The sequence below is a fragment of the Garra rufa genome, chromosome 13 (assembly GCF_049309525.1).
Source record: "Garra rufa chromosome 13, GarRuf1.0, whole genome shotgun sequence".
Taxonomy (NCBI): domain Eukaryota; kingdom Metazoa; phylum Chordata; class Actinopteri; order Cypriniformes; family Cyprinidae; genus Garra; species Garra rufa.
This window is the reverse complement of record NC_133373.1, coordinates 35,957,402-35,970,150: the sequence shown is the minus strand read 5'-3', so window position 1 is coordinate 35,970,150 and position 12,749 is coordinate 35,957,402. Positions and strand designations below refer to the sequence as shown.

General features: G+C 32.9%; 1 protein-coding gene across 2 annotated transcripts in view; it reads right to left on the bottom strand.

Annotated features, from left to right (window-relative positions):
- Positions 1–7,296, bottom strand: part of fam184ab (family with sequence similarity 184 member Ab) — a 231,247-nt gene extending 223,951 nt beyond the window's left edge. For both annotated transcript variants that reach the window (XM_073853210.1, XM_073853211.1), the window contains exon 1: positions 6,658–7,296. In XM_073853210.1, the coding sequence (XP_073709311.1) occupies positions 6,658–6,837 (180 nt within the window). In that variant the 5' untranslated portion in view covers positions 6,838–7,296. The remainder of the gene's footprint in view (positions 1–6,657) is intronic.
- Between the last annotated feature and the right edge of the window lie 5,453 nt (positions 7,297–12,749).

Genomic DNA, 12,749 nt, shown 5'->3' with positions numbered 1-12,749 from the left:
ATAAAGTATTGGCCATTCAAATATAATATTTATACAGCTGAGTGAGTTTCTAAAACCTTTTTTGTCTCCCATGTTAATAAGAGAATGAATATTTTTAGCAGAGCTAAATCAGGGCAGTGCAAAATAAAAACCAGAATTTTATATCTCTCATCACGCAGATTCACTCAACTGTATGGGTTATTAAAATTTAATTTAAAGTACGACAAAATGTATGCCAACCTTTTTTGGTAACATCATAAAAGGACTAGTGGCTAATTTACAATGTCCTAAAGCAAATAGATGCAAAAACACTAAACAAAACAGTAAAGACTGACAGAGACCCGTTCAATGGCTCAGTAAAGATGATAATTAGACATAAAAAGCTCAGAAGGCTGGCTACTGAAAGAGCATTTGTATGAGGAGCATCAACTGTTTTCAAACAAACAACCTGCGGGAGGTAATTGAATTGCAATGTGATGCTTCTGGAGTTTATTGATACCCATCAGGAGACTGTGAGATCCAGACTGGGCCCATCTGGAGACTGGGAAGTGTGGATGCCAAGGTAAACCATAAACGGAGCGAAAAAGGCCAGACAGGGAGACTGGTTTCAGCTTTATGAGTCTATCGAATTACATTGAGCATCACATGAGAGAGTGGCTGGCAAAGTCCTAATGCACTAACAATGCACTTAACTGGGAAAGGCATAAAATGTTGAAAACATAAAAATGATAAAGTTTGTCTTAAAACACTGTGCAGTCAGGATCTTGGGATCTCATTACAGCTTTAGTCAAACCAGCTGAATAAAACTTCTGCAAGACACTTGCTGTGTCACATAAAGATGCACAAATGCTTATATATCCAATAGCATAAAATTGCAAACTATGCAGAGCTTTGTACCAACTAGTAAAGTAATTGTTCACCCAAAAATGAAAATGGTCCTCATTTCACTTTCTTTCTTACTTTAGAAAACAAAAGATTTTTTGAAAGTCAAGAGGTCTAAACAACATTGGACCCCTTTGACTTTGTCATTGTATGGGTGAATCAACATTTAGACAGAAAATAAATAAAGTAAGTGATAGGGAGTAAATGATGACAGAATTTTCTTTTTTGGGTGAACTATTCTTTGAAATTTACATTCAGTTATCATTATTACTTTAATTTTAGCTGCCTTGTGCACTTCACACAAAAATGTTAAATCATTTATGATAATATTCAATAGCATAATTTATTTTATTTATTTTTCTCGAAACACATAAAAAATATATATTGAAAGTGACATAAAATTTGGACCACTTTGACTTTCATTGCCCCCCAAAAAAATAATAATAAAAATAAATAAAATAAAATAAAATAAAACTTTCAGTTTCATTTCAGTTGCCTTGCAAACTTCACACAAAATTGCAAAATAATTTATATGATAATATTCAATATCATAAATTGAGAGTGTTACTCTCAAAACACATAATATATATATATATATTGGACCACTTTGACTTTTACTATGGGCCAAAAAAATAAAATAAAATAAAATAAAATAAAATAAAATAAAAAAGTCATACAGGTCTGGAACAAGATGGAGAGTAAATGATGACATAATTTTAATTTTTGGGTGAACTATTCTTTTAAATTTACATTCAAGTATCATTTTCAGTTGACTTGTGCACCTTACACAAAAATGCAAAAAACGTTTATATAGGATAATACTCAATAGCATTATCTATCTATCTATCTATCTATCTATCTATCTATCTATCTATCTATCTATCTATCTATCTATCTATCTATCTATCTAATTACTTTTTGTCTTTCCCAAAACACATAAAAATATATTTTGAAAGTCACACAAAAACTAAACTAAACTAAACTAAACTAAACTAAACTAAACTAAACTAAACTAAAATAAAATAATAAAGCAGGTCTGGAAGAAGATGAAACGTAAATGATGACAGAATTTAATTTTTGGCTGAAATATCCCTTTAAATTTACATTGCATTGTCAACCAACAATCAGATAACAGCTATAGATGGCCTGAATTTCCAGTACAAAGCACAAAGAAATTTTAATGTGACGCAAACATCATAAATTCTAAAATCCTCTGCTTACTTTTTTGATGACACATCAACTCCCCACACCTTGCATATCCTTTAAAAGCAATGACCCAGGTGTCCATGTTTAATGACAATCTGACAGGTACATCAATACTCAGCCAAAGCATTGTAATCTCATTTATGAGGCGCAGCCCGAGCTCCCTAAGGACGAGTGAACTTTAGTCAGCGTCACAGTGCATGTGCAAAAACGGCAGTCGTAAACCACTAGATCTTCTGGAGGTTGTGAATGAACTACATAATTGTATGGTAATTTATGATGCAAGAAATACGAACAGTCACACACAAGAATGCTAATACTCAGGTTCAATAAAATGTGTTGCTCACTTTGCTCAGTTTCTTTACTTAGGGTTAGACAACAAACACAGACAAAGGACTACCAGAACCTTGCTTCTACAAGTACATTACAAGACACAATAAAATTGACAGCTTTCCACAGAATAGAGGCTGTGTGTGCGTGAAGATATTATATTCGACTTCTTTATAATACTCATTTTCCAAGCAGGCAGTTGCCTGATTCAGTGACTATATAAACAAATGCTTCAAAACAGATTTGTTAATGAATCATTCTGACCATTTTGTAAACCAGTTCAATCAATTCATTACAAAAGAACCAAAAGGAACAACTGGCTCACAATCAACTATCTTACACAGCATAGAGGCTTTGGGTGAAGATATTACATTATATTTGATTTCTCTATAATACTAACTATATCAACAAATGATTCAAGCTAATGAATCATTCGTGAACTAGTTCAATCAATTGATTATAAAAGAACCAATAGGAACAATCAGCTCACAATAAAAATCAACAATTTTACACAGAATACTGTAGATGCTTTGAATATTATATTTGATTTCTCTATAATAATAATCTTCAAAAGCAGACACTTATAGAGATCCAGTTCAATCAATTTATTATGAAAGAACAAATAGGAACATACAGCTCACAATATAAACCAACAATTTCCACAGAATAGAGGCTTTAAATATTAAATTTGATTTCTCTATAATACTAATCTTCAAAAGCAGACATTTTCTGAGATTCAGTGACTATATTAACAAATGATTCAAGCTAATGAATCATTCCGATCATTTTGTGAATTGATTCGGTTCAATCAATTTATTATGAAAGAAACAACTGGTTAACAATAAAAATCAACAATCTTAAATAGAATAGAGGCTTTGGGTGAAGACATTATATTTGATTTCTCTATAATATTAATCTTCAAAAGCAAATGCTTATAGAGATTCAGTCAGTGACTATATTACCAAGTGATTCAAGCTAATGAATCATTCTGAGCATTTCATAAACCAGTTCAATTAATTCATTATGAAAGAACCAATAGAAACAATCAGCTCACAATAGAAATCAACAATTTTACACAGAATATAGGCTATGAATATTTTATTGATTTCTTTATAATATTAATCTACAACAGCAGACACTTAGAGATTCAGTGACTATATCAACAAATGATTCAAACTAATTAATCATTCTGATCATTTTGTGAATTAATTCGGTTCAAATCAATTCATTATGAAAGAACCAGGAACAATCAGCTCACACTAAAAATCAACAATTTTACATAGCATAGAGGCTTTGGATGAATATATTACATTATATTTGATTTCTCTATAAAACTAACCTTCCAAGCAGGCACTTATAGAGATTCAGTGACTATATCAACAAGTGATTCAAGCTAATGAAACATTCTGACCATTTCGTGAACCAGTTCAATCAAGTCATAACGAAAGAACCAATAGTAACAGTCAGCTCACAATAAAAATCAACAATCTTACACAGAATGAATATTGTGGGTGAAGATATTATATTTGATTACAACAAACACAGACTAGGGATTGCCAGAACCTTGCTTACAAGTAAAGTACATAATAAGACACAATAAAACTGACAACCTTCCACAGAATAGAGGATGAGTGACGATATTACACTTGATTTCCTTTTAATACTAATCTTCAAAAGCAGACACTTATAGAGATTCGTGACTATATTAACAAATGATTCAAGCTAATGAATCATTCTGATCATTTTGTAAACCGGTTCAATCAATTCATCATGAAAGAACCAGGAACAACTGGCTAACAATAAAAATCAACAATCTTACTTACACAGAAAAGAGGCTTTGGGTGAAGATAATATATTTGATTTCTCTATAATACTAATCTTCATAAGCAAGATCCAGTAATTATATCACTAAATGATTCAAGACAAAATGGCTAATGAATCATTTTGATGATTTTATGAACCGGTCTGATTATTTCTTTACAAGAGAACCAACTCATAACTCTATTTATTCATAACAAACAATTTAAGACCGATTCGCTAATGAATAATCAGACCATTTTGTAAACAACTTTGATCAATTCATTACAAACGAGCCAACACAAAAGAGCAACTGGATCACAATAAAATTTAACAATTGAATAGAGGCTGCAGTATGTGTAAAGATATTAGATTTTATTTCTCTATAATAATTTGCAAATCAGACACTTTAGAAATCCGATCCCTATATCACCAAGCGATTCAAGACAAATTAATGACACCATGTAAACAGGTTTCAACCAATTCATTACAAAAGAATCAACTCAAAAGAACGATTCTCTCACAAACTAAACATCATTACGACTCACCATCGATATTTAGTACAAAAAAATTATATTCACTATACAAGTTTTGATCACAATTTATTTTAAGGTCCAATTCTCGCTCTTAACATACCATTAACTAGCGTTTGCCTTCATTAATAATGTAATTAGTAATGTAGTTGTTAAGTTTAGACATTGTGTAGGATTACAAATGTAGAATATGGTCATGCAAAATTATGCTTCATGTGTGTTAATAATAAGAATTGGTTCCTAAAGTGTTATTGAAATTTATAGGTCTGCAAAATCAACACTGATATTTCCGGGCTGTCCATGACTGTGGGAACCCTGGCTCTAATACCTGAAAATTAATAGCTGAAGCAGGCTTTGGAAACATGCCATTTCCATATCTCAGTCAGGCTAAGAGGATCATACTAAACAGCAGGTGTTGATAATATTTACAGATTAAACCACAGACATAACATACAATATTTTATGTAAGTAAACGTTTCAGGATAAGTATAATATCCTAACACTATCTCACAACCAATTCGTACAATATCCTAATATAAAAGGTGCGATTATATAGTTAAACCAGATTCAGCAAAGTCCAATTTGAGGATGAAGGATGATCAGCACTGTAGGTTTTTTTTTTTTTCAGATGACAAATTATAAGCACTGAATTAAAAATAACTATGGTATGATGGCATTAATCACACACAGATTTAATTTAAGCAAGCTTTAACCCAAAAACGCATGTACCAGAATGCATAAAGGGGTTCAAAATGACCTGTAATGGGGGCAACATAATAAATAATTTAAGACTTTATATGCACAAATATTTCAGTCAGGTTAATTTGCTAACTTTCATGTACAAATGCAGTAAAAAAAAAAATGTTTATGTGACAAATACAAATTTGCCTTCCAGGCTTTGCAGATGTAGCTATGATCCTTACAGACAGGACCAGCACATCCTACACAAGGTGGCTTTTGGCCAGATTTTGCACTTCTTATGTGAGGGAACTAGACAAACACTAGTCGGAATTTTGGACACACCCACTCATTCATTTTTACTGCTTCCATTTTCCATTCCACAAAGTCATCAACCTACAAAATTGCTATGATTAAATCATCAAAATATCTTTTCAAGTCACTCTGCACACGTCAGGCTTACCTCAAGCTCATTAGACACAAAGAGGGATGCTTTCTAAACAGTATCTAAGGAGTTCACAAGCTACCCGCACACTTGTTGGCTGCTTTTCTTGCACGGTCCAGCCCATAGAAACTATATATATTTGTCAGCATTTTTTAAAGCACGCTTTTGGATAATAAACAGTCAGATGTGTCCAAACTATTCAAGAAGCCTATCATGCAATTAAAATAGTTTTAAGCCAGTATAAACATTTTTTGTTCACTAATAGTCACATAAAATCTTTTCAAACATAATATATTGATTTGATAGTTGACAACTTTTTTTGACTAAACAGTGTGTTTAAAGGAATTTACAGTAATATGATGGTTTATTGATATGAATTTCTGAACCTATAACCAACAACAACAACAACAACAACAACAACAACAACAAAAGAAAACATTTTAGTTTTATTATTATTAATAGTTTTATTATTAATCTTAATTTGCTGTTTTGTAAATGTATATAAATGTATTTATTTATTTAAGGCTATATAGTTTTTTTTATTAATTTTGATTACCAAGTAATATGACGATTTTGGTGAGACTCCCATTGAATTTTTTTTTTTGTAAAATAAAATAGATAAATATTTTGTTTTTATTAATATTTTTTTCCAGCCAATCTGGTAATTTTGACCCCATTATGCATTCTACGGTTAATCCGGATTGAAGGCCAGCCTGTTGTGATTTGGATGGGGGTCTCCGGCACCTCCAATGCGCATCGCTCAACCAGCACACATGGCATTACGCATCCCCAAAACGCGCAGAAAATTACCTTTGTCAGCTGTGCTATCTTCTTGCTCATCTTCAGATGGAGGTCCTGCGTGTATTCGAGGGTTAAACCGGACGGGAAGGACGTGCTGGTGGATGTTGAAGTGGAGGTGCTGTTATATTTCCCCGTCGAAGCGCTGCCAGCGGGGTTGTAGTAATGCTGCCAGCCCGCTCCAGTCGCCATCTTCACGATATTATATTTACTATGGCTGTAATATACAGACTGTAATGGCAAATGGCAAAGGCAGATGATCCCTCGATCCCGACAAAGCAAAAACCGGAGTGACAATAAAGGCGTTAATCCACAAGAGTCATTATTTCATCCGGATTAAAATCATCTGCTCGTATTGTATGAGGTCTGTTAGAAATGAGCGAAAGCGCTGAGATGAGAAGCAGTTCAACCACACATTTCGCTGGTTTCCTTGCTTCTTCTGAACTGACAGTAGATTTGTAACAGGAATACATCAACTGTTTTGGATTCCCGGCAGGTGCGTCGCGTTTAAAAGGCCAACGGCGCGTCTGTAACGCGTCCGAGCGCCGCCAGTCTGTAGGAAGCAAGAGCCGGTGCAGGTGCAATCCAGGTTCGAGGCATTTCTGACGGATCCCGTGCTTGTGTCTGTGCGAGCGGTGCTGCTGCACTGAGTCTGTTACCATGGATCATCTCAACAGTTTACATTATGCCAGTGACGTCAGTTCCGTTGGTCACGGTTCCTTTCATCTCCGCCTCCTGTCTCTCCTCCATTCTTCTCTTTTCTTTGGGATGTGATGTAATGCGAAACGAAACTCGGTGATTTTTGGAAATGTCCCAGTAGGTGTACAGGAGCTAAAAATAAAATGTTATTCTATTTTTGTTACTAATTGTGTGTTCGAAAATATTTATTTTAAGCATTTGTAGCTAAACGGTTGGTGTAGGCTACTGAGGATGAATTAAACAAACAATCAAGAAATTGTGATATATTTAGGCTAACGATTGTTCGTTTTTGTGTTATTAAATGCAAAACAACACATAGGATAGTAGTTTTAAATCCTATATTTCTCAAAGTCATTTTATTTACAGACACAATATATGCTACAGAATAAATAAACAAACAAATAAGTACAAAATACAGTTTTCTGCACACATTGACCTTTTGTGACAACATGCCCCAATTGCAAATGGAATATAGTTGAGGTCAAAAGTTTAAAAACACTTAGCAGAATCTGCAAAATGTTACTTATTTTACCAAAATAAAAGGGATCATACAAAATGCACCTCATTTTTTATTTAGCACTGACCTGAATAAGATATTTCACATAAAAGATGCTTACATATAGTTTGCAAGAGAAAATAATAGCTGAATTTACACAAAATTAACATGTTCAAATGTTTACATACGCTTTGTTAATAATGTGTTGTTACCTGAATGATCCACAGCTGTTTTTTTGTTTAGTGATAGTTGTTCATGAATCTCTGGTTTGTCCTGAAAAGTTAAACTGCCCGCTGTTCTTCAGATTTTATATTCATTTTAACCCTGTCCAACAAAACAATGACTGTATGATTTTGAGATCCATCTTTTCACGCTGAGGACAACTGAGGGACTTAAATACAACTATTACAGAAGGTTCAAACACTCACTGATGCTTCAGAAGAAAAAATGATTGCATTAAGAGCCAGGGAGTGAAAACTTTTAAATAGAAAGAAAATGTGTACATATTACTTATTTTGCCTGAATATCATATCTTTTTTTATTTTGTACCGCCCTTCAGAAGCTACAGAAGATACTTAGATGTTTCCCAGAAGACAAAATAAGTTTAATTTTCCCTGATCTTCAAATTCAAAAAGTTTTCACCCCCAGCTCTTAATGCATTGTGTTTCCTTTTGAAGCATCAGTGAGCATTTGACCCTTCTGTGATAGTTGCATATAAGTCCCTCAGGTGTCCTCAGTGTGAAAACATAGATCTCAAAATCTTACAGTCATTGTTGGAAAGGGTTCAAATACACAAAAATGCTGAAAGGATTTTTTCTGAAGAACAGCGGGCAGTTTAACTGTTCAGGACAAACAAGGGACTCATTAACAACTATCACTAAACTAACAACAACAAAAAAAAAACAGCTGTGGATAATTCATGATAAAGTGTATGTAAACTTTTGAACAAGGTTTTTTTTTTTTATAAATTCAGCTATTATTAAATTACTATTAAATGTCTTTTATGTGAACTATCAGTACTAAATAAAAAATAACATGCATTTTGTATGATCCCTTTTATTTTGGTAAAATAATTAACATTTTGCAGATTCTGCAAAGTGTATGTAAACCGTTGACCTCTACTGAATGAATTCAGCAAAATGTAAACAGTGAAAAATTATGCAACACATGAAATTCTATTCAAAATACTCAACACGCATAAGTATTACACAACTAAAAACAGTTAAAAAATAAATAAATAAATAAAAGAGGTTGTTAATCATAATAATATACAAAAAACAGACTCGCCACAGAAATTAAATACAAAGAGCTCTTAGCTATTTTCATCACTACGCTAGCTGTGATTCACAGCTTAGCACATGTGTCATGTTTACAATCTGCTCATGTATTTCTTTAGAATTCAATGTGGACAACACCTATTAAAAATCTCTCCTAGTATACTGTGCTGAATATTTTAAAAATCTGTCTGCAGCCTTGAAGTGTCTTAAATTCATGAGCTTTGAAAATTAAAATACATAGGCCTTTACTATAACTGTGTATGAGCACACTATAGTGCAAAATAATCTGATTTTTTTTTTTCTATAAGGATATTTCATCAGCTGTTTTCTTCAAATCATTTCCAATGAAGGAACAAACTGGCTTGAAAGTGAGTAAATTTTCAGCAAATTTGGACAAACTATTCCTTTAAGACATTTTTCATATACACAATACAACCAATATTGCACAGGAACTGCAACGTTTGTCGAAATGTGAAGGCCACACAACCTATTTCATCATTCTCTGCCACTTTCGCCTCTGGTTACGGCTGAAAAATATGGTCCGAGGAATGAATCACCTGGGAGAGCAGGTACTGTCACAAAAGACAAGTGACAAACGGCCTGCTATTGTTATTCTCTAACTAGCCTTGCATGGCACGGCCCATGGATCGGGCTGCGTTTCAAGACACATAATACCCCTGCGTTACCCTGTTGTTTTGGTTGTGTTGTTGGTGTTGATTATGCACATATTGGAGTTAGCTGGTCTCACAGGAGCCAAGATTATTATTTAGAATGCAAAATTAACCCACCTCAGAGATACAAACAAATGTGCTGCATTGGGAGATAGGCAACTATCATATGCAAAATCTCTCTAGATATAAGAGGTTTAAAAAACAAAAGAAAACTTAATTTGATACTTTTTTTTAACACTTAATCTATGCAAATTGTCCAACTTCCTCCAGGGCTCAATTAAAGCTGACCGACTGCACATCCCTGGCAGAAACATTGCCTTGCCACACTTTAGCTCCTCTTTTACAATGCGTTTGGAACCACACTGAGAAATGCATAATCTAAACGAAAATGAGAAATACAAAAGAAAGAATGCACTGCAATTTAGTACACATAGAAAAACATGTTACAGTTCATGAAACACAGAGATTATTTGACTGCAGTATGTTGGATGCAAATATGAATAAATCATTATTAAAGGGGCTCACATAAGTCACTGGCCTACACTTTTTTTTTTTTTTTACATTTTTAACTTTTTTTGGAAAACCATTCAAAAATGAATTGTTCACAATAAGACCAGCCATGCTCAGTCAGTTTATATGAACATAAAACAATACTTTGCGGTGTGTATGGCATGGGCTTGCTTAAATGACTGACAAACAGGAAGTAACCAGCGAAGCAGCAGAGGGAGCAGCAACAGTCAGTGAGGGGCAAGGCTCCCTCTGCTGGCCTGGTGTAACAAACATATGAATATCCATACCTTTCAAAAGAGAAAAGTATGTTGAATTTATGTAATTACAGTGCAATGAAATGCTAATATATTATTGTATTACTATATTAACATATAATATTATTTATATTTAATATATTAAAATATATTAATATATTAACATTTGTGACCCTGGACCACAAAATCAGTCTTAAGTAGCACTGGTTTATTTGTAGCAATAGCCAAAAATACACTGTATGGATCAAAATGATCGATTTTTCTTTTATGCCAAAAAATCATTAGGATATTAAGTAAAGATCATGTTCCATGAAGATGTTTTGTAAATTTCCTACTGTAATTTTTGATTAGTGATATGCATTGCTGAAAACTTCATTTGGACTATTTCAAAGGTGATTTTCTCAGTATTTTGATTTCTTTTTGCACCCTCAGATTCCATATTTTCAAATAGTTGTATCTCGACCAAATATTGTCCTGTCCTAACAAATCAATGAAAATCTTATTCATTCAGCTTTCATATGATTTATACATCACATTTTCTAAAAATTTACCCTTATGACTGGTTTTGTAGTCCATGGTCACATTTATCATATTAACATTAACACAAAGACTCGCTCATGCTTCACATAAAATGCAACTGGTGCTATATTTCAGCTTAGTTATTGTTTCAAATGTGATATTGTTGCACTATATGTATTTTTATCATTTGGAGGCTATCATTTTTATTGATATTTTTAATTAGTTTTTATTTTTTTATATATTTTTTTGTGTTAATTTTTTTTTTAAGTTTTAGTAATTTTGTCTTAGTTTTTTTAATTTATTTTTTATTTTACATTTATGAATTTTTAATTCAGTTTAATTTGTGTGACTGTGTGTGTGTGTGTGTGTGTGTGTGTGTGTGTGTCTTTATAAAACTAAACTAAATTATTGTGTAAAACTAAAACAAAAATAAATGTAAAAAAAACTTAAAATGTTTAACTACCTGAAATAAACTATGTTTAGTTTTTTTTTATTTTATATTTATATTATATTAGTTAATGTTTATTGTATTTAAGGTTATAACATTTTATATATATTACATTTTATTTCATTTTTTTTTTTTTGTTAATTTTTCTAATGGTTTTACTTCAAGTTAACTATATAATAACCCTGGCTCTTAGCAGAGGCTTTAATATAATATGTGACCCTGGACCACAAAACCAGTCAATTTTTGGAAATTGAGATTTATACATCACATGATTTAAACATCACATGAATAAATAAGCTTTCCATTGATGTATGGTTTGTTAGGATAGGACAATATTTGGCCGAGATACAACTATTCTGGAAAAATCTGGAATGCAAGGGTGCAAAAAAAATCTACATATTGAAAAAAACACCTTTAAAGTTGTCCAAATGAAGTACTTAATGCATATTACAAATAAAAAAATTACATTTTGATATACAGTAGAACATGAAACATTTTGACCCATACAATGTATTTTTGGCTATTGCTACCTTACAAATATACCCATGCTACTTAAGACTTGTTTTGTGGTCCAGGGTCACATATATAGTAGTCTGTTTATTTTATGTTGTATCGATGTGACTAAACACTGGTCTGTTCACATATAATGCCATGATTTTTCCTTTTAAAATGTCTATTTTAATTCAAATAAGTTTTTAAAGCACAGTCCTTGGTAAAGAGGACATTGCATTCAGCTGAGCTGAGTTGCTAGGCAATGGCTTCCTAAAGCTCTTAGCCTGGCCATGCAAAAAAATGCAAGCGGAAAGAGATAAGTAAGGGTAGCCTATACTGCCGTTTTTCTTCACAGGTTTCTGGAAAAGACATCACTGTGACCTTCTGAACCCTCAAAGGAACTGTATTATCATTTTGATTGCCTGAAGTCTAGTGTTTTTGAACAAAAAATGTAGATTTACATTATTTATGCAACACCTTTAAGCTGTACAGTATATGTGTTTCTGATTAATGCCCCATTTTTCATAGTTAGAAAGGCTGAAAAGTTTCTGGAACCTCATGTACCCTCATCTTCTCCAACTGCTGCTGTGCTACTCATGTTCTCATGCCGAGCTCCACGAGGCTCATCAAGCTCTCCACACTCCCGTGTTCATGCAGAGTGGCGATTTCCCTGTCATCTGCAAAGCTGCACCCGAAGAAAATTATACATACAAGTAGCAGATAAGCAGGATTCCTGGA